General features: G+C 37.3%; 2 protein-coding genes across 6 annotated transcripts; one reads left to right on the top strand and one right to left on the bottom strand.

Moving 5' to 3' along the window:
• Nucleotides 1-3,290: 3,290 nt before the first annotated feature.
• LOC137253533 (putative nuclease HARBI1) lies at nt 3,291-10,781 on the top strand. Of its 3 annotated transcripts, XM_067790643.1 has the most exons (9): nt 3,291-3,527; nt 7,254-7,385; nt 7,467-7,786; nt 7,841-7,944; nt 8,023-8,170; nt 8,235-8,670; nt 8,742-8,816; nt 8,881-9,306; nt 9,369-10,781. In XM_067790643.1, exons 2-6 carry the CDS (start codon nt 7,264-7,266, stop codon nt 8,612-8,614), a joined length of 1,074 nt encoding a protein of 357 aa, XP_067646744.1. In that variant the 5' UTR covers nt 3,291-3,527; nt 7,254-7,263; the 3' UTR covers nt 8,615-8,670; nt 8,742-8,816; nt 8,881-9,306; nt 9,369-10,781. The 3 variants fall into 3 exon arrangements, with proteins under 3 accessions (XP_067646744.1, XP_067646743.1, XP_067646745.1); XM_067790642.1 differs by having other exon boundaries at nt 3,292-3,527; nt 8,235-8,816; nt 9,369-10,780; XM_067790644.1 differs by having other exon boundaries at nt 3,344-3,527; nt 7,292-7,385; nt 8,235-8,816; nt 9,369-10,778.
• Nucleotides 10,156-16,780, bottom strand: LOC137253532 (uncharacterized). 3 transcript variants are annotated; one of them, XM_067790639.1, is made up of 6 exons: nt 16,200-16,780; nt 15,591-16,086; nt 13,524-15,498; nt 12,477-13,445; nt 12,221-12,416; nt 10,156-12,144 (listed from the first exon to the last, which is right to left on the bottom strand). In XM_067790639.1, exons 1-3 carry the CDS (start codon nt 16,305-16,307, stop codon nt 14,240-14,242), a joined length of 1,863 nt encoding a protein of 620 aa, XP_067646740.1. In that variant the 5' UTR covers nt 16,308-16,780; the 3' UTR covers nt 10,156-12,144; nt 12,221-12,416; nt 12,477-13,445; nt 13,524-14,239. The 3 variants fall into 3 exon arrangements, with proteins under 3 accessions (XP_067646740.1, XP_067646739.1, XP_067646742.1); XM_067790638.1 differs by having other exon boundaries at nt 12,481-13,445; XM_067790641.1 differs by having other exon boundaries at nt 12,481-13,445; nt 15,639-16,086.
• Between the last annotated feature and the right edge of the window lie 4,687 nt (nt 16,781-21,467).

Here is a 21,467-nt window from a genome sequence, read left to right as displayed (position 1 = left end):
ACCAACTCAAATATTTTTAGGGTATGGATATAGCGAGAAACCAAAAACCAATTGGTTGGGTATGGTTATGGCGTTAGCACAAATCACACAAGAAGATTGCACATTGCGCATGGAAGCGTGTTTTTTATGGGCAATTCATAGGTCATTTTCCTCTAGCTCTTGTTTTTTTCTCTTTTTTTCATTCGCTCAGCGTAGATGCGCAGAACGAAGCAATTTTGAACTCTTGAATGCGCAATCTGGGTAGGTGATTTCTGTGGCGTTGGTATGGGACCATTAATCGATTTCCATAAGGTAGGTTCGTTCAGCTGTTTTATCTGGTTATGGTTATGTCACTATTATTTGGCCCTTAAGTCCTATGTAAAAGCACGCACGACTATACATCGAAGATCGGATGTGTTCTGGCCTTAGGGTTTACAATGACTGTCCGCCACTAGAATTGTGCTTTTTCGTTCATTTCAGAGATTCGGTTCTTTCGTTCTTTTTCTGATGAACGAAGAGGTTGTTCTTTTTTCCATTTGTTCTCTTTTTTCAAGCAAATTTGTTCACTGCTGCTCACACCCACGAAAAAAGTCAACCAGTATAGAGGGGGCGTGTATGCAGCAATGCTTTGTGTAGGTATTTTAAATGTGTTATGAATAAATAAGTTAATATATATATGTACTAGCGGACCCCGTTACACTTCGTAGCAACCAACCAAAAAAAGAAATGAAAGATTATAAATTTTTTTTATGAAATGAATGCATTGTATTTCAAAATTATTACTGTCAATCCAAAACATTTGGATATGCAATATTTTTAGTTTGCCCATTGGATGCGAGCACAAACAAACAATTTGGAGTTCCAACTCTTGAGCAGGCCACGTATACCCTTCAAAAAACGCGAGTACTCTATAAATAATGTAAGGAATACTCCTTTGGGAGTATAGGACTTCTCCAAATCTATTCTGTATTCATACAAAAAAAGTGCTCCAATTAATATTGCGATGTCCTAGGAGAGGAGTAGGTGATCCCACTCTCGCTTTGTTTGTGAGTATTCCATAGAGTACATACGTGAGAGTACTTTCCAAAGTACTTTCACTGTAGTACTCCATGGAGCACCCACAGAGGATCATATGTCAAAGTACTAAAGAGGAATTGTGTCGGAAAGAATTATCGAAGTGAATTTAATTTAAAATGAAAGTAAATGAAGAGGGGCAATACAACTTTTATATTTTATACTACGAATATTCTTATGTTATTTAGCATTTGCGTGAATAAAGAAACTAATATTTCTCTATACATACCATAGTACAGGTTTACAAGTATGATATGTATGAGAAGGAAAAAATTCCTTTCGCTTTCTAACACACTGCCGTTTGACACTTCGGTCAGTGTCAAACTAGTGTGGAATTCAGTGGAACCTGTGTGGAACATGCGTTTGACACTGAACGAAGTGTCAAAATTACCAGGGTTGCTGTCGTGGAGAGCGACGCAGGGAAACAAAAAAAAAGGAGCGGAATATCAGATATGGGTTGCCGTGATGGTAAATTTTTTTTACGAATTTAGTATGAAAATGTATTGCACCTATATGCGTCCTACAGAAAATTATACAGAAGTCTTGAATTGGGGTATCTGAGGACACGTAGTTATACCAGCAGTAAGAACAGAAACGCGAGTGCTAAGTTTTTCTACCCGTTCAAAAGTTCTCCGCGAAAAACATTTTGAAACGTCCAAAAATGTGGAAACAGAAATAAAAAGACGCCTTTTGTCCTGGTATCTATAGTTCAAAAGCGAAAAAGTATTCGATTTATTGGAAGCGGGGCAAAAACGCGGCTATTAATACCCCCTCGATGGTCGTATCTTAGCAATCGTCCCCGGTAATAAAGTATCACAATTTATTAATTAAATTTGTCCAACACATATGGACTTTAAAGAGAGATGTAATTAAGTGCTCATTTGAAAGTAAATAAGGATATTTCTTTGTAATTTTGCAATACAAATTTTACACAGTTTTCGTTAGCAGCTACTACGAAGTACAACAGTGCCAAATAGCATCCACACAAAAAAACGAACAAGAACAAGCATTTTATCAGGTGAGCGTGGCTGTGTATGTGCGCGCTGCTACATATCTTACTTGTAGACCTGTACTATGATACATACTTTAAGCTGGAGACATTGGTGCTTTATCGGTAACCGTATCGGTAACCTTTTAAAGCTGCAGACATTGGTGCTTTATCGGTAACCTTATAACAGCTGATTCGACCAATCTTATGAGAATCAATGCAATCGATTATTGGTGCCGCTACGGTCGTAACCGTATCGTAGCCAACCAATTGGGTTTTGGTTTACCGTCGTAACGATAAACAGCTGATTACGTTAGGGATACGACTACAGCGATACGACAAGCGGCACCAATGACTGCAGCTTAACAGCTGATTCGACCAACCTTATGAGAATCAATGCAATCGATTATTGGTGCCGCTAAGGTCGTAACCGTATCGTAGCCAACCAATTGGGTTTTGGTTTATCGTCGTAACGATAAACAGCTGATTACGTTAGGGATACGGATACAACGATACGACATGCGGCACCAATGACTCCAGCTTTAGTATGTATACATAAAACCAGTGCGCTGTTGCATTTTATCAGAGTTACCAAAGTAAAATTTTATTATTAGTAATTTGCATGCAATATTTTACTTTTGGCAACTCTGTTCGATCGTCATCGTGTCGTGATCACTGTCGTTAAAAAACGAGCAATGATCGGCTGATGGTGGTCCGCAAACGCATTGCAAAGGAGTATTGTTAGAGTATTCCAACATGAAGAAAATGGAACACGTAATCCAACAATTTTTGCAGGGTAGCTGTTCATGTGAAAAGCACGGCTCCTCCAAATTTAATCCGCATATTTAAAGCGCCCTTGTGCCTTATTGATGGACATGACAAATGATAGACGCACTGGGAATTGCAAACGCTTAAATTCAAATGGCATGTCTGTTGCAATCTGTGGAATACGTGGTATGAGTACAGTTTCATTTTTCGCTGTTCCGGTCAATATTGTCGCTTCAATTAAATTCGGCATCAATTTTTTTACTACTAGTCTTGTGCCATTGCACTGTTTTGGTGCATTTAAATTCCGCAGTAAAATAATTGATGAGCCAACATTTAAATTCAAATAATGCGGTGGCATACCAGGTGGTTCCAATGAATTCAAAAATTCAATTGGATAATTCACTGCATCATCTGGGCCCGAATTACGTTTTCCGTGATCAAAACGGCAATCGTACGAATAAAGATTACGTGACTGATCGTACGTATTGCAATATTGGTATTATGAGGTACGTTCAGTAACGTATCGTAATTTATGACAGACAGTAATAGATTGAATGGTGATTTGTAATAGATATTTTGACATTTAAATGTCAATTTCTATTTGTAAATAATACAAATTATTTATTTACAAAAAAATTACATGTGCAATAAATACATAAAAAATATTTTATTATTAAACAAGGAAAAAACAAGTGCTGATTCCAACAAATTAACGAAGGTAATTATAGTGATGAGTGCACAGTGATTTAACAATAAATATAAATACGAGGTGGTAGAGAGATCCTCCTAGTTGCCGGATTAGGTAGTAGTACAGTTTACGGTACCCACCCTAAAGTTGGGCTAAGATTTTCGGGTGAGCTATCAAAAGACGCGTATTAATCTCGAGAACAATAATCCGAAGGCGGAAAAGAAAAATTTTATCTCTGTCCGGAGATATTTGCAGTTGAAGTTGGCGATTTTCGTGTGGTTGTTGTTGTGTTTTTACCCACAAAAAAAATTGTGCATCACCGTGGCGGTAGCCACGGTTATACCACACACCCGGACTTGGGAAAGCGTAGCCCAGGGTTATTTTTTATAAGCGCGGCCAAAGGCCGCCAACGCAGAAAGGTGTTCTGCGGAAAAATACTATGGATTCCACCCCCCGTTTCGGAAGTACCACCGGGTCTTTTTTCGGTTTTTCGTTAATAGCTTTTGAACGGGTAAAAAAAGTTAACTTCCGCTTTCGGATTCTTGATCTAGACGTGAATACGCGTCTTTTGATACCTCACTCGAAAATTTTGGCCCAAATTTCGGTGGGTACCGTAAACTGCACTATTACCCCGGATTATTGTTGTCGAGGTCAATACGCGTCTTTTGACACCTGTCTCAATATTTTTGGTAGCGTATTAGCAGTCGACCCCTCAACTAGACCTTTACCGTAGTTTGTTCAAACAATTGTTCCTGCGGGAAGATTACCATCTACGCCGCTTACGCTGGAATACATTCCCCTTATGCATAGAATAGAGATTTATGTGCTCTTTGTTATATGTAAATATTAAATGTAACAATTTAAAACAGGGCTGGACTGCTAATACTCGTCCAACAATATCGGAAGACGTGTCAAACGACATGGTCACATAAAAAAAAAGGTAATAGTCTAGTTGAGGGGTCGACTGCTAATACGCTACCAAAAATATCGAGAGAGGGGTCAAACGACGCGTATTAATCTCGAGAACAATAATCCGATGGCGGAAAAGAAAAATTTTATCTCTGTCCGGAGATATTTGCATTTGAATTTGTCGATTTCCATGTGGTTGTTGTTGTGTTGTACCCCCAAAAAAAATTGTGCATCACCGTGGCGGTAGCCACGGTTATACCACACACCCGGACTTGGCATGGCGTAGCCCAGGGTTATTTTTTATAATCGCGGCCGAAGGCCGCCAACGCAAAAAGGTGTTCTGCGCAAAAATACTATGGATTCCACCCACCATTTCGGAGGTACCACCGGGTCTTTTTTCGGTTTTTCGTTAATATCTTTTGAACGCGTTAAAATTTTTATTTCCGCCTTCGGATTATTAATACTGATGTCAAGACGCGTCGTTTGACACCTCTCTCGATATTTTTGGTAGCGTATTAGCAGTCGACCCCTCAACTAGACTATTACCAAAAAAAATTGTGTAGAAAGGGGTTTTGCACGGCTTTAATATTGACCCCAAACAGGTGTTGCACGAGCCGGGGTAGTATTTTATAAGCGCGGCCGAAGCCCGCCCATGCATATAGGTGTGCTGCGCAAATGCTATGGGTAATTTTTCGGGGTTTCGGGAATATCTTTGGATAGACTCAAAATATGGTTTTTTCGCATTCGGATCAATGATAGAGGGTTTAAGGCGCGTTCTCTGCCACCTCACGATATATTTAGAAGTATATTAGCAGTCGTCCCTCTTGTAATTATTCGTTATTGTAATAAAGATGACAACAATTTGGTAATTCTATAAGACAGCATGACACTGCTAATACGCGTCCAAAAATATCGAGAGAGGTGTGAAACGCGTATTGACATCAGTATTAATAAGAAAAATTGTATCTCTGTCTGGAGATATTTGCAGTTGAAGTTGGCGATTTTCATGTGGTTGTTGTAATGTTGCGTACCCACAAAAAAAATTGTGAACATAGGTGTTTTACGCGGATATAGTTTTGGTATCCAAACCGGTGTTGGACCCACCCAGGGTAATTTTTTATAAGCGGGGTCGAAGGCCGCCAATGCGGAAAGGTGTTCTGCGCAAAAATACTGTTGATCCCACCCCCGGTTTCGGAGGGACCCGTGGGTCATTTTTCGGTTTTTCGTTAATATCTTTTGAACGACTTAAAATTTGTCTTTTCCGGTTTCGGATTATTAATACTGATATCAAGACGCGTCGGCGTTGAAACCTCTGTCGATATTTTTGAACGCGTATTAGCAGTGTCATGATGTATAAATCTACCAACAATTTTTATAAGGTGTTCGAAGAACCGGTACTCTAGGCTTCCTTTACGTGGTTGTTGTTGTAGCATTGCTTCGCCGTATCCACTAGGTGCGACCACTCACAAATTGTCATCAATAGGCTCTAACGGGAGTCCTAGGAAACTTGCAGTTTCAACAGGGGTGGAGCAGAGTGAGGGCTGTTAGAGGCGTTGGTTCCACATTGCAATGACATAGATGTTTGGTGTCATGTAGGGAAACACTGCAAGCAGACATACATTATTAATGTCGGGGTTGAATCTGGATAGTTACATGTTATAGTATTCAATTGAAGTTGAGCCAGGGAGTGTGCTTCCTCTTCTTTGAGTTCTGGGTATTTTTCCTTAAGAACTGGGCTCGCCGGACAATTCCTGGCATAGAGGTCCGACACCTGTTTGTGTAAATCTCTGAGGATCTGCTTCTGCTTTTTTGCTTCATACGGTTGTGTTCTCAGGTGCCGTATTTCCTCATAATGCTTCCGGAGATGACTTCATAAGCCCCTGGCGGTGTGGCCTCTTCAATCAGATATCTGTTGAGATTGATATTCAACAGAAACAGTTTGTTCAGCATTTCATTTCTGTGCCTAATGGGGGAGTACTCTCGCCTCATTGTTTAGGTGGTGTCCTGGGGACATAAGAAGACAGCCCGTAGCGGTTCTGAGGGCAGTAATTTGCCAGGCCTGTATTTTCTTCCAGTGAGTAACCTTTAGGCTGGGCGACCATATCGGGGACGCGTAGCATGCAAACGGCCGGCCAATTGTTTTGTAAGTGGTAATAAGCGTTTTTTGTCTTTACCCCAAGTGATGCCGGTAAGAGATTTTATTATGACGTTATATATATTAGGAAAAATTGCAGTTCCATTCTTCCCAAATTTTTGGGCGTAAGGCACCCGGTAGCGTAATGAATGTGGTCCACATTTGGCGCGTCTATGTTGTAAATAAGGTTGCCGATGCTTTGGTCGGTGACAATATCAGGTTTGGTAAGTCGAAATAACCGGAGAGAGTGGGCCTGTGGTCATTATTGTGCAAGTGTGGATAGGACACCACCCTGTGGTACCCCTTGTTTAATTCTTCTGGGTTTAGATGTTATGTTCCTGACGTGACCCGATGCTTGCCGACCAGACATAATTTGCGGTCAACCTCTTGAGACTTGGAAGAAGGGAGGACCCTTCCAGGTCTTGCAGTAACGTGCCCTAGTTGACCGTCTTTATCTAGTAGAACGCTATTTCGCCTTTTTGTCCGTCTGTAGATCAGAATGCCATAGATCGTGGTGGGACCTGCCTAGAATTATGCAATTTTCTCCGGTGAGTAGTGCGCTGATTTCAGGGCGGTATACACTGGGGCATTAGGTGACAGGAGGGATGCAGATGTTGATACTTTCTAGTTTTTGTTATACCACTACTTCACCCTAACCAATAAGCTCTATCACTCCAAGAAATACCAAGAAAACTAACGTTGTAGTTTTTTAGAGTTGAAAATATGGAGCCGGAACTACTTTTCTTTTTAGAAAGTTCCGACGAAGGCGTGGATGGGCATGACCAGAAGGTTGTAAGACGCCAGCTAAGAGACAAAAGCAATCCTCTTTCTTTGTCTGAAAAAGCGTAAGTTCGTTTATAATTTCACTATAACTTGAACATTTGTGAACTGTTACCGAATCGTTTATATAACTGGCTAATTTTTAGGTTCATTAAAAGGTTTCGTCTTAATAAAGCAGCATTTAATTATGTCCTGAGGAACACAAATTTCAATTGCCATTCCTCAGCAGCTGCACCGCCCATCCTCCAGTTGGCAGTAACGCTTTCGTTTCTTGGAAGTGGCAGTTACCAGCGGGCGGTAGGGGACGATTACCTTATGGGAATGAGTCAAAGCTTGGTTTCAAAATTGAGCACCATAGTAGTGACTGAAATAGAAAGAAATCTATGTCCAGAACATATCCGTTTTACACTGGAGAGTTTGAGTGGCTGTATGGAATGGTTCTACGAGAAGTATAAGATACCACGAGGTGAGAAAATTAAATAAATTTTTTTGGATGCGCCCAAACTTTTCCCTCTTACAGTAATTGGATGTATTGACGGTACCCATATTGGCCTGCAGAAACCCAGCGAAAACGAACATATGTTTTTTAATCGTAAGGGATTTCATAGTTTAAATGTAATGATTGTAAGTTAAATATAAACTTCGAAGAATATAACGATCGAAAGAATTATTTTATCCGTATAAACACGTATCTTGCTGCAGATATGCGATCACCAATACAAAATTAATGCAATAAATGCTAGATATGGAGGGGCTGCACATGATTCCTTTGTATGGAAGCAATCAGAACAAAGAATAATGCTAGAAGAGAAATTTGAAATAAATTCTAACAATAATTCGTGGTTACTTGGTATGTATTTTTTAGTCAACTAGTATGAACTATGGGCATTTATTCTCTACTTTCATTTAATTAGGTGATTCCGGCTATCCACTTGAACCTTGGTGTATAACCCCATACAGAAATCCTGCGGAGGGTTCAAGTGAGAGTGTATTTAATGCGGTTCACTCAAAAGCCAGATGTATGGTGGAGAGAACAATTGGTATTTACAAAGGGCGGTGGAAAATACTATGCAACGATAAGCGCGGAAGATATACCCCACAAAAGGTGGCAATGTTTTCCAACGTTTGCGCAGCTCTACACAACATATGTATGGAATTTAAAGTCCCTTTTAACCAACCAAGTGTAACTGCCAATGATGTTGCTGTGAATGATATTGATATAGGCGAGCATACACAAATTTTAAGAATTGGTCAAAATATTCGAAACCAAATAAAGCAATCCCTTCTTAATTAAAATACAAATGGCCAATCACAAAAGTTAATATACAGGTGTCTTATCTGAAGTTCTTAGTAAGTTTGGCTTAAGATGAAATATTTTGGCAATTTTTTTCAAAAAAGTGTGTCAATTACACATAATATAGGCAATGTAAGTTGAGAACTTACCTGGAGTGGATCTGGCACAAGCCTTACACCAATTTGCTCCAGACGTTTTTACAGTTAAGTGTGAGAAATTCAGGAGAAATAACTAAATAAACTATGATAATCTTTTTATGTTTACAGATGCTTGGTTGTCCAAAATAAGCACAGTAGTAAATTAACGCTTGAGGATGAGCAATTTAAAGAAAGTTATTGAAGGTGTACATGATTATTACAACGATGTATTAAGTTATTCATTAGCAGATTTTCCTCAACCTGATGCTCAACGTATTTCCGAAAAATGTGATCCTGCGTTCCTGCTCGAGCGTTTTTTACAGCTTATACTAGGTTGCGCAGTAAATTGTGCTGCCAAGCAGATTATATACGACAAATAACGTGCTTAGTGGAATCACTTCAAGCTAATATAATGCGAACACTGCAAGATCTTGAGTCAACTTGGCATGGAGAGTGTTCATCTCGTAGTTCGTCAAGTATAGCTAATTTCGATTATAAAATATTGCAGGAAGGGGAGATGCTTTGCCTCAAAAGGGTTTCGAATCTGATAAAAAGGTATTTGGTGAAATTGAGTTTTACTTAAAAAATTTTATTTTTTTTAATTTCATATTTTACAGAAAAATCTAAAATACAAGAGCTTAATAACCGCAGGATGAAGTTCATCGGTTGGAAAATGCAACTGCTCAAATTGGTAATGATCGTGTATCACTGGGTCCAGTTCAAGCTGGTTCTGCACGTTATTGTGAACTTCGTCGATAGCTCGATCGAATGAAAGAAGACCTTATACAATCAGATGCAGCACGAGAGGACCTGAAATTTAAGGTTCAGCAGCAAGAAAAGGAAATTCAAATAATAAAACAGCGTAATGACGATCTGATAGTAAATATCGTCCATATTTATAATGCAACCAAAGATTTGCTATTTTCATTCACGTATTAATTTTATCTTTTTTCATTAAAAAAAAACACTTCTGAGTAAATACAGCTTAAAGATGAAGTTGACGTGCTTAGAGACGATAAATTGAAAGAGTGCGAAATCGAAATGGAAACATATAAGAAAAAATTCGTAGAATTTGTAAACTTTAAACTGGCTTAATCTTCTTATATATTGACATATAACTTTCTAAAAAAATAACGAAAATAATTTTATTGAAACGAAATTAGCTGGGACAAGGTTTTAAAGGCGCCACCCCGTGTTTCCAAGAAAAAAAAGTTGGGATCTTCCCACCTCTTGTATATTAACATAACGCCAACTTTCATCGTGGCAAATATTTTACTTGTTGTTACATTTCAATCTGTAAAAAATCTATTGGTTAGGGCCTTTGTGAATTAAGCTAACGATATGCACCTGTAAGATAAGAGATAAAAAGAATAACAATTTTTATCAGAATTTTTTTTTATTTATTAGCTAAAATCATTACATGATTTGTATAACTAAATTTATAGTATTTAAAAATAACTATACTAAAAAATAAAAATATGACTGGAGTTCAATAAATTTTTTGTATTCAATAAATGTATATATATATTTATATAATAAATACTATCCCTTAAAACTATGGACATTTTTTCGTTCAAGATTTAAATAAGGTTCAACATTTTAATTTCAGTTCTTATATACATACCCAACAGGCATTTCTGTAAATGTTTTGAAAAGTAATTTAAAGTAAACTTGTTGTGTTAAACGATTCCAGTATTAAATATATATATGTATATATTTTTTTTTTTTTCAGAAAACATTTTATAAGTTTTGTGAAGAAACGTTGATATGCAAATTAGCTGTGAAAATAAATTGTAAATGTTACCAAAAAAGACGACAGAACTATTTGCCAATATTTTTCAACTTCGAAAATTTTAAATTATTTTCATGAGAGGGAATGGCTGCATTTAAACCGTTTCCTGGATTCGCCTACAACTTATTCGAAATGCAGCCATTCTTTATTTAATATATGAATGAAATTCAGAATTAATTCATATGTAAATTTACATACACCTATGTATTTCTTAATATTATTGAAATGATTGAAATAAAAATTATCATTTATAAAAAGTTTTGGGAAATTATTTATAACAAGCTTTCTTTTCGAATTTTTTTTATAGGCTTAGAAGTAAGCCGTTTCGATTATTTCAAGCTTAATTCTAAACAATTTGTAAACAAAAAATCAACGTTTTGTAAGCTTAGTGTTTGTTTGAGAAAACTTTATAAATTTACATTACGTTTACTTTGATTGTTGGGTATATATGTAATAAAAATATTAATAACTAGCTGACCCGGCAAACTTTGTACAGCCTCAGAACGTATGGGCGGTGTCACGCCCCCTTCAGGAAACATTTTAATTCGCTACATTTCCGAAATTATTTTGAACAGGTATTCAATATTTGGTATGGGGATTTCATATCTGAAGAAATTGAGGTTGGAGAGTGGGATTGGGATGGGAGCTGGAGTGGATATGAGAATAGGAATGTTTATGGGAGTGGGATAGTTAGAGGGACAGGGAGTTTGAGTAGATGTTGGAGTGGGGTACGTTTTGGAACGGAAGAGAGATAAACGGAATAAGGTATGGAGAAGAATAAGAAGAAAAATATAGTAGAAGAGAATGGGATTGAGAGTGAAGAGGGGAGATGGGGCTCACTTTTTAAATGTAGGAAAACCAATTTTCGGGTAAGACATCGTCTGCCGGGTAGGCTAGTTATGTATATAAAAAAAAACTATGTAAATTAAATATGATGAAAATTATTGGCGAAAACAGGTGTACAATATTTGATACCTTTATTCGGAATCGGAAAATGGATTTAAGTCCCGCTTCCTCAGTTCTATTTCTAAATCGTTCAGGGCACAAAAACGTTTGTGTTTTTCTTCCCTGATCTGTAGCGTCCGCTCTTGGATTTGCAACATCCGCTCTTGAATATCCACGAGTCTGCCAAGCTTGTCATCCATATTGAGCTTTGCCTCATTTGCGGATTTTAAATTTTGCTCCAAAAGTGTTAATTTTGGATCCTCACATACTTTTCTCCTCCTCTTCGAAGTGGACGGGACATTATATTCTTCAATGTCATAATCAGAAACTTTGATCTTCCGTGTCGAAGTTGTTGGGTTGTTTGTGTCAATTTCAACTGAAGGCATCTCCGCCTGCAAAAACTCAATCTCGTCAAAGTCCTTGCTTACTTCGATTGGAGATTCAAAAAGGTGTTGAGAAAAACCCTTCGAGATGTTACCCCAGGTTTGCACTGTTTGCAGACCCTCAACCGTCGCTTCTAACCCGCTTGCTTCAATGATATTTTCCTCCGCTGATGTTATCAATTTCTCCTCGTATGGTCCACCACCAGTCCGAGACTTTGAGCTCCGGTTAAAAGTTAGTTTTCGCTTCGCTTGGTATTTTTGGTCAGCATATACCTACAAATTATAAATATCACAGAATTACAAATTATCATACCAAGCGATGAGTGTTCCGATCGGTTGTTTGATTTACCTTTCTCCACATTTTTGCATCTTTCATAGGTGGGCCTACAGCGTTAAGTTTTTTGGATAGATCCTCCCACAATCGTTGAGATGTCGCCTTTCCTTGGGCACAATTTGGTATGATGTTTTTGGCCAGGTTGGGGTGCTGCTGCATAAATTCTCCCATCATCTCCTTTTGCTTATAATTAAGCTTATTTAGATTCGTCCTTTGGGGAAACAAACATTTTATATTATAAATAATTTTAACTAATTTTATATTTATTTACCTACATTATTAAACTCGAAATTTTCCTTTTTATGTTTGATAAAATTTTCCTTTTTAGTTGTGCTAAGATCACTTTAATTTTTTAAAAACAAATTTAAAACGTAAGAACTATAAATTAATTCGTTTAATTTTCAAACTACAACCAATTTTTAATGCACTCGAACGTCTTTTTGCTATCGTATGAAATTTTTTGACGTTTACGATTTGTTGTGTACGTTCACTGAACACATAATACCGAATTTCGATAGCAGCTATTCGTTCACGTATCACGTAATACCAAATAAGTACTTTTAAGAGACGAGTGTTCAGTTCACGGAATACGTAATTCGGGCCCTGCATTCATTGCGCTATCAACAGATTTATACGATGTCACTGCACCTGGCAATTTTTCTTGAATCTGATAATTGATTGCATTGACGTGTAAATTTTTTGGTGCCAGTATTGCGCGTTCTCTCAACCAATTGTGATTCCTGTAATTTTGAACAATATTTGGAAACACACTTTCAATCAACTCTTCTGTTGATTGGAGAATGGTACAGAAATTGTTCGGCAATGTAATCAATCCATTTGTATTATCGACTCGAACTTTTCCATTGCCAATATCTAACAATTGCTTCGAGAACCGATCTGCAGATTGGTCGTTGTGGACTTGAACGCGCATATTTATGTTCAATGTCAATTTTTGCACATATCGCCACAGAAGAGAAGACTTTAAACATGCGTTGATCTCATCCGCCGGTGTTGATCGTGGAACCACAGGCAATATTTGTCGAAAATCCCCTGACAATAATATTAATGCACCACCAAAAATATCTTGATTCTGACGTAGATCTTGCATTGTACGGTGTAATGCTTCCAGCGATTTTTTATTCATCATTGTACATTCATCCAATAGAATAATTGCTGCTTGTTGCAAAACTTTTGCCATCGCAGAATTTCTTGAAATATTGCACGTGGGATGTTCAATCACCTGTTAATTTGAAAATAATTACATTTTAATTAATATCGATTAAATTTTAAAGTGATCAATCAATAAATATAAGCATACCTGCACATTCATCGGCAATTTTAATGCAGAGTGTACTGTTCGTCCACCATCCAATAGAGTAGCAGCGATTCCCGACGAAGCAAGTGCCAATGCAATTTTTCGTTATGCATTGGACGATTGGGTGGTGACAAACCTAATTGTCCTAATCCTTTATTTGCAATCGTAAGGCACATATCTTCAATCGCTATCAATGCATCATTATACATTTCCAATGAAATCAGCAAATCAGTGTTTCTTGTGTGATGACGCATTCGAATCAAATAGTCTTCTGCCATAAAATCTTTGTATTTATTCCACTATTCAAGAGGATTTGATGGAAAACATGTTGACACGATTTTGGCATATAAGATACGTATTTGATGTGGAGAAGAAGCAATCGATGCATCGTGAAGCGTTAAATCCCAATGCGCATCATTTTCAAGCAAACCTAATTTCTCGCATGCTTCACGATACGTAATACATAAATGACCATTCACTCTTCGCAAATGTTGAAATGAACGTGGCTCAATAACATTTACTAACAACAATCGCAAATAATAACATTCTGCATTGTTTGGATGAACTGTGTACAATCTTCCCATGGTATCTGCAAAAGAAACACCCGGATGGCCATCAAAAGGTGTTCCTTGTTAACGTCGTTGCCATTTCTTTGCATTCCAAGTGAAATAATGCGTTACATCTGAATACAGCAACGTTCTGGCAAAGTAATCGCTTTCTCACAATTGAAAGAATGCAGTTAATGTTGTTGCTGGTGGTTGTGCTGCTCTCTGCCGTACATTTGCATCGGTAAAAGACACACGCTGGCCATTTTCAAGATGAACTGCCAAATGAACTACAGCAGGATATCGCTCATGAATTGGAAATGAATAAGTTCTCCAAAGAGCTTCATTAGCGCCAATGTAGCGCACCTTTTGATATTGTGCGATTTCATCAATGCTATTGTCACCAGCTACTCCAAAAACAACCATATCTCTGCCTTTATTCATATATTTGCAAATGTATTTAATCGATTTCACAGAATTATAGTACTCAACATTTATGTGAGCCTGAAATACTTTTGACAATAGTGGAGAATAATGCACAATCCAACGATTATCAACTTCAACATCTTGATTGCGTATTTTAATTGTTGTTGTATGGCCATTATCCTCCAGTGACCAACGTCGGTACAACGGGTATCCGTCGGCACCTGTAATAGTATCCGAAGTTAATGCTCTTGGATACCGTTTTGAACATTTTCCATCGATCATGCATGGCGAATTCATATTTATCTGACCGCAAGGGCCATGGATCATATTTTTCGTGACAACTTCAGATAATTCTGGATCACAGATTTCATCTGGAATTTCAGCTGATGTAATGATATCAATTTGATCGGGTGTTCTTTTACGAACCAGCCATATCAAGATATGCACGTGCGGCAGCCTTCTCTTTTGCCATTCAATCGAATACATCCAGCAACGCACCTCCCCAAAAGTTCGCAATTTGATAATCAAATCCATCAGTGCTCTTACTTTTTGTCGAAATACACGTGCTGTTATATCGTGTCGATCTGTTGGATTCTGACCATCAAATAAATTGTTTTTTATGTTAGACCACTGTAGATTGCATGTGAATGTTATGAATAGGTCGGGACGACCATATTGGCGAACGTATGGCATTGCATCTTTCGTATATTCGTGCATGTGGCGCGGGCTGCCAACATATGTCGATGGTAAAATTGTTAAAGGTCCGATATCATTAACATTGCCATCATTCACTATTGCATCTCGCAAGTGTATGTATTCTTCCGGTCGTAATTTGGCTTGATTGAATCGAAGATAATTAAGGCGTTCTGCTTCAATTTTCGCATACATGTCAACAACGTATTGGTGGAAAAGTTTGCCACATCGCATAATAAAGTTGTCTTCTTGTGGGCGAATCATGAATCTATACGAATAATTCATCGCACTAACTGTTTTTTGTACGTCACGACCTATAATGAATACATTATCAGAAAATTAAAGTCATGTCTTCTTGTTATGAAATAAATACAATACATATTAAAATGAGTTCATTTAATTTTACCGGTTCGTGGATCTATCATTCGTATATTGATATGATAGCCGTCGTTACCTTTCCAGTGCAATAATGGATATTGTAATGCATCATAGCTGCGGTGAAGCTCGGAAACACGTCGTAATTCTTCATGTCTTCGATGTAGCACAATATCGCGAGATTGAAACTGGTCTCCAACAATCACAATTGCGACTTCATCAATTGTTGGTGCATTAAATCGTCTCGCATGATCTCCAAAGGGCGTTTTGTCAGCCCTTATAACGATTCTGTGATCATCAGATGGCATACGATCGAGAGCGGTTTTAAACAATCGAATTAATTCATTGTACTGATGTAAGAAGGTTTGAAGTTCAGAAACACTTTGTCGCCTTGCATGCGCAGCAATTGTACAACGCCGATCCAATTCACAATTTGCATCTCCGATAAAATAGATTTGCAAAAATTGATGATCAGCATCAGGATACGGCAATAAGGATCCAGCTCGATGATAAATCTGACCTTGAATCTGTAATATTTTTTTGAAATGTAACTAGATACTGAATACGAGTTCTTGAACACATCAAAAAAATTGCTGCTCAGATCGCAATTTTCATACGATATTCCGCATGAAGTAATTACCTTAAATGTCGGCATGAAATTGTCTCTTACAATTTTGGTCGCACCAAAAGAAGTCATTTGAAATGCCGCATTGTATTCTTGAATGTGAGACAAAAAATGCTTAGACATTTGCGACGTTCCAAAAATAAATGAATGAAGTGAATCGGGGGGATATTCAACACATCCTCCTTTGATTAAATCTATAGGTAGAATTACGCGTACGTCGACCTATAGTTGATCGTCTTGTTGGTGGCATTTCGATGCATATGATGATATTATGGAAAAAATCTTTTTTAACTATGATTTCTTGTACTGAACACACTTAAAATCACTTTTTAAATTAATAATAGTTGGAGAAATGTAGAGCGTTTTCTACATCTTTGTACTTATATGCCAAATCAATAGGCAAACGAAATTTGGTTTTTATATGGCTTTATTTTGTGGTAACTCTTTGACGATTACAAATTCAATGAACTTACATGCTAAGATAAAATTCAATTTAGGCAGCAGAATTTATGTTTAGGAATTTTCCATGGAAAATTCCTGCTATTTAATGTTGACAAAATAAGCGATGAGTGCGAAGAGTGTGTGGGCAAAGTAATATTAGTGCAGGTGAGTGTGCATTATGCTGCTGCAGTGGGAGTGGGAGTGAGTGGGAGTGCAGTGCATTGAGGAATATGCGATAATAGCAAAATGATAAAAAAAAGCGAAAAAGAAAAGCGAAGACGGTGACGTTACGTTGTACAACAAAGGCATGAATGCGTGCGATGAGTGGGAGTGTGTATTTGTATGTATGCAAATTATTAGGGGGACTCATGATAGCATATAAACTTATAAGGTGTAAAATTATATCCATTTACACACGCGGTTATATGAACGCACCTAGTAATACTCTTGATAAACTTGATTGTTTTTCAGCTGTATTATTTCCAAAAAAATTTTTTTGATTGTTATACAAATTAAAAAATACCAAGATTAAGTGAAAAATCAAAACTAAAACGCCTTTACTTGCTGATGTTGGAGATTTTTGATGAAAATGCTGTCTGTAATATCTGCAAGGTTGCATTCCTTTGAGTTTACCGCGTTTACACAATGAAATGTGCGCGTAAATTTATACAAGTTGTGTAAATGATTTTTCATACAAAATTTGACAGCTCGTGCGTAAACTAGATAAATTTATACGTTTACACACTTTATAAGGCATTTATACGGTTACATGAGTCCCCCTATTAACTTAACGAAGATATGATGGAAAGGCAGGCGTTAACACTAGCTACCATCAGAAGAAAGTGATTGATAAACATTTGCATTTGGACAGGTTCATCTGTTTAACATTTGTATGCTGTCAATGAAATTAACTTGTAATAGGTTGGATCGATTTTTTTCGTTAGGTCGGACCGAAATGTAAACTTTTTTTTTCAAATTTTGAATTTTTTCTAAAACCAAATCATAACTCAAGAATGGCTAAACCGATTTGGGATTTCAAAATCAACTAACCATCATCTCTCCTTCCTGTATCTTTCCTAAAAATTTCATGCCAATCTGTCGAGCCGTTCTCGAGTTATGGAGTGACAATCAAAATGTACACTTTTTATATATATAGATAATTAACTTCAAAAAAAGTTACAAATTTCGGAAGGTCCAGGAAGTTGAAAGAGTACACGCAATAATTGTAAATATGAACTTTTCAAGTTTAATAAATGTAATAGTTTCTTACAAAAGATCATTAGGGGGACTCATAAAGCATATAAACTTATAAGGTGTAAAATTATATCCATTTACACAGACTGTTATATGAACGCACCTAGTATATTTGTTACGGTTCACGGTTATGGTCTACGGTTACGGTCCACTTGGGAGCGTGTTCGCGCGAACACCCCTAGTGACTGGTGATGGGGCGAAAGTTGCGATACAAAAGTATCGAAAACAAGGAAAAAAAGATCGAAAAATCGGCATCAAAAAGAAAAAAGGAAAAAGAAGGGAAGAAAAAAAGACACGTTTTGCGCGGAAAAGAAATTTTTTTTGCTCTCTTCCTTATTTGGTTAGCTGGCGGATGGACGCAAGAAAAAATAGGCTCCAGCCTTGAAGTTTAGTTGCTGGTAAAAGAAGAAGCAAGAACTGGTTCTTTTATTGTGCGCAGTTAATCGGGGAATTTTTTATAAACCAAAAGGTTTATAGTAGAATTAATCATTATGAGATTGGTGATTTGGTTCAGCCTAAATTTTGGCGGCCTTTCGATCCTGCAAAGGATAGTATAACAGTTATGCGCACAACTTCAACCGGAAAGGCGTCAAGCTCAGAAACTGCTGTATTATCATTATTGTGTACATCAACTGCCCATCCCCAGCTATATTCAACGCATCGTAAAACGTCATCGCCGTGCTGTGCACATAAATAAGTGAGTATTGGTGAAGAACCAAAAGACAGCCACGAGGAAGCACGGCCGATTCCTTAGACCCACGACGAAAGGACAATCAGCAAAGCTTAGAAACTAGGAAAGAAGCGGTATAGCAAAGTACCGTAACGGTTCATTCCGGCAAACCTCGTTCCCACTCGTCTATTCTGGGATAGTAATAAACCACAAGACAATTTCCAAGTGAGCAGTAAGTCGGCCTTGGACAGTCACTCCTAGTGAGGAAAGCAATGGTGATTCAAAATCGGAGAGCCCTAAACTAATTGTGAAGAGTAGGCCTAGTACTCCGAAGGTACACCCTTCTCCCTGCGTCCACGAAGCACACCGTTTCCTTTGGCCAGCAGTACGCTGAAGTGTAATACAACGAACGGCAGAATTAGTCCCCAGTCATCCAAATAGTAAAGGTCAACACGACATGTATTGCCACCAGGTGCGCTCGACCACCTCGAACCAGAGCGCGACAACCACCAACGGTACCAGAACAGCGCGCCCAAGCCAACGACAGCAACAACAATACCAACTACAACAACTGTACGATCGTGCACCTAGGTCTGCTGGTCTGAGTCCGTTCCAAAGCCCCCCATGCGGAGAGCTTAAATACACTTGTAGATGTATATACATAAGCGTAGGCACACAAAGAAAATAAAACAATAAAAAATATACACATATATGTACCACAACATGAAGACATATGGTTAGTTACTTGTATTAATTATAGTTATATGCATATATAGGCATATACCCACTTAGAGTTGCGCATTGAGTGCAACCACCTATAAATATATACTTGGGTGCTAATAGCGAATATGGGTATATGTATATATAAGCATATGCCTACTTAGAGTTGCACATATGTATGCAACCCCCTTCTAAATACCTGCTTAGGTGCTGATATCGCCTATAGTAAATTACATGTAAGCAGAGGCATACATAAAATTACGCATAGGCATACGTTAGTATAGAAATACATACATATATAGTTATAGCAAACATGGTTACATACAAGCAAATACCTACCGGGAGATGATAACCGGAAGAATTAGTATTCGTTTTCATTGCCACTTTGTAACCATGACTGCATATGATTCATTTATCGTTCCATTTAATCTTATGAATTAATGATAAAATCTTTGAAGTTGTAGATTACATTAGGTCATATTATAATACATCATGCATAGTGCTTTATATTAATACATTGTGTCAACTCCATTTTGGTGAATGTAAATCAAAAAAAAAAAAAAAAAATAGAAAATGTTTACACCTTTGAATTTAGCAAGACTAAATTATATACATGTCATTAGTATCGTTAGTATTACAAGTGCATAAGCACATAGTCCTTTTTTTTGGTTTCGGTATAAACATTACGTAATGACCACTATTAAAAATTACTTATATACGTACACACCTAAATGCAGGAAGTAGAATTTGGTTATATATTAAGTGGTTTTCTTTTTCCTTTATTATTCCTATAAATCCCTTGGTATAAGTAAATCTAATTATATAATTATTTCGCCCTCTTCTACTACCTTCGATATATACCCCCAACCCATTTACATAACACCATTTCTAACATACACGAATTAACATATTCGTTATGATACGCGTACGGGTTAAGAGGTTATTGATTAAACTGAATTTACCAGAAATAAAACTAAAATAATGTGAACTTAAACGCGAATAAATTAACCTAAAATAAAACCAAATAAATTAAGATATAAAAACAAATTTGGGTAAAAGAACTGATATCGAAAGTCCGAACAAACCGCAAACGGGTAAAGGGTTACGAAATCCCAAGTACACACTACTTACGATTCCGCCTTTTCCATGCCCACGTCTTTTTTCTATCTATTCTTAAAGATTCCTAGTTTAAATAATCAAAAAAAAAAAAAAAATTATTATTTAATTCTTGCGAAAATATATATGATAATTGTAAACCATTGTAAAATTTAAACAATCGTTAATGTAATCACAACAAAAACTTAACTGCTCTGGAATTACCCCCTTTATTTTTGTAAGATGAATAATCAATAAAGTGTACTAATAATGGGAATGCTGACTCCCTCTTTGACTTAGAAGGCATGTAGGCATACAGGTAAGGGGCCACCGAAAAATAGGTGCGTCGGTGGCCATGGATTTGAGGGTGGGTATAAGCACCGGGCGTCGCAACACCACCCGCGGCGCCCCCTATGTATATTCGGCCCTCTTTGTTTATTTCCGTTTGGTTTCTTCTTTATTTTAATTTTTCAGCCTTTTTTTTATTATTTGATTTTAGAGCCATGTCCGGTTCGGTAATTTTTTTTTTGCGTTTAGCTTTTTTTGAATTTGAATTTAAATTTTTGAATGTTTAACGGTCTGTCCGTGACATCCGGTTCGACCTATTGTTGTTTTAGTTTGAATTTATAAGCGTTTTGAGTCGGTCTCTGCGCTTCTGTCAAGGTTTTTTGATTTTGACAGCCTTCAGTTTTGATAGACATGATAGGAACTTTTTTCTGTTTATGGCGCAGGAACAGTAAGGTTGGCAAGGACCCGCCCCAGCTGACAATGACTAGCCACTGTGCACCAACACATCATCCCGACCGCCTTCCTTACTGCTTCCATCATAGATGCGTTTCCATAACATATTCTTGATAAACTTGATTGTTTATCAGCTGTATTATTGCCAAACAAAAGGGGGACTCATGTAACCATATAAATGCCTTATAAAGTGTGTAAACGTATAAATTTATCTAGTGCGTAAACGAGCTGTCAAATTTTGTATGAAAAATCATTTACACAATTTGTATAAATTTACGCGCAAATTTCATTGTGTAAACGCGGTAAACTCAAAGGAATGCAACCTTGCAGACATTACAGCAGGCATATTCATCAGAAATCTC

The sequence above is a fragment of the Eurosta solidaginis genome, chromosome 5, assembly GCF_040869045.1.
Source record: "Eurosta solidaginis isolate ZX-2024a chromosome 5, ASM4086904v1, whole genome shotgun sequence".
In the NCBI taxonomy this organism is placed as follows: domain Eukaryota; kingdom Metazoa; phylum Arthropoda; class Insecta; order Diptera; family Tephritidae; genus Eurosta; species Eurosta solidaginis.
Note: the sequence above shows the minus strand (reverse complement) of the source record. Positions and strands in the feature narration are given on the sequence as shown.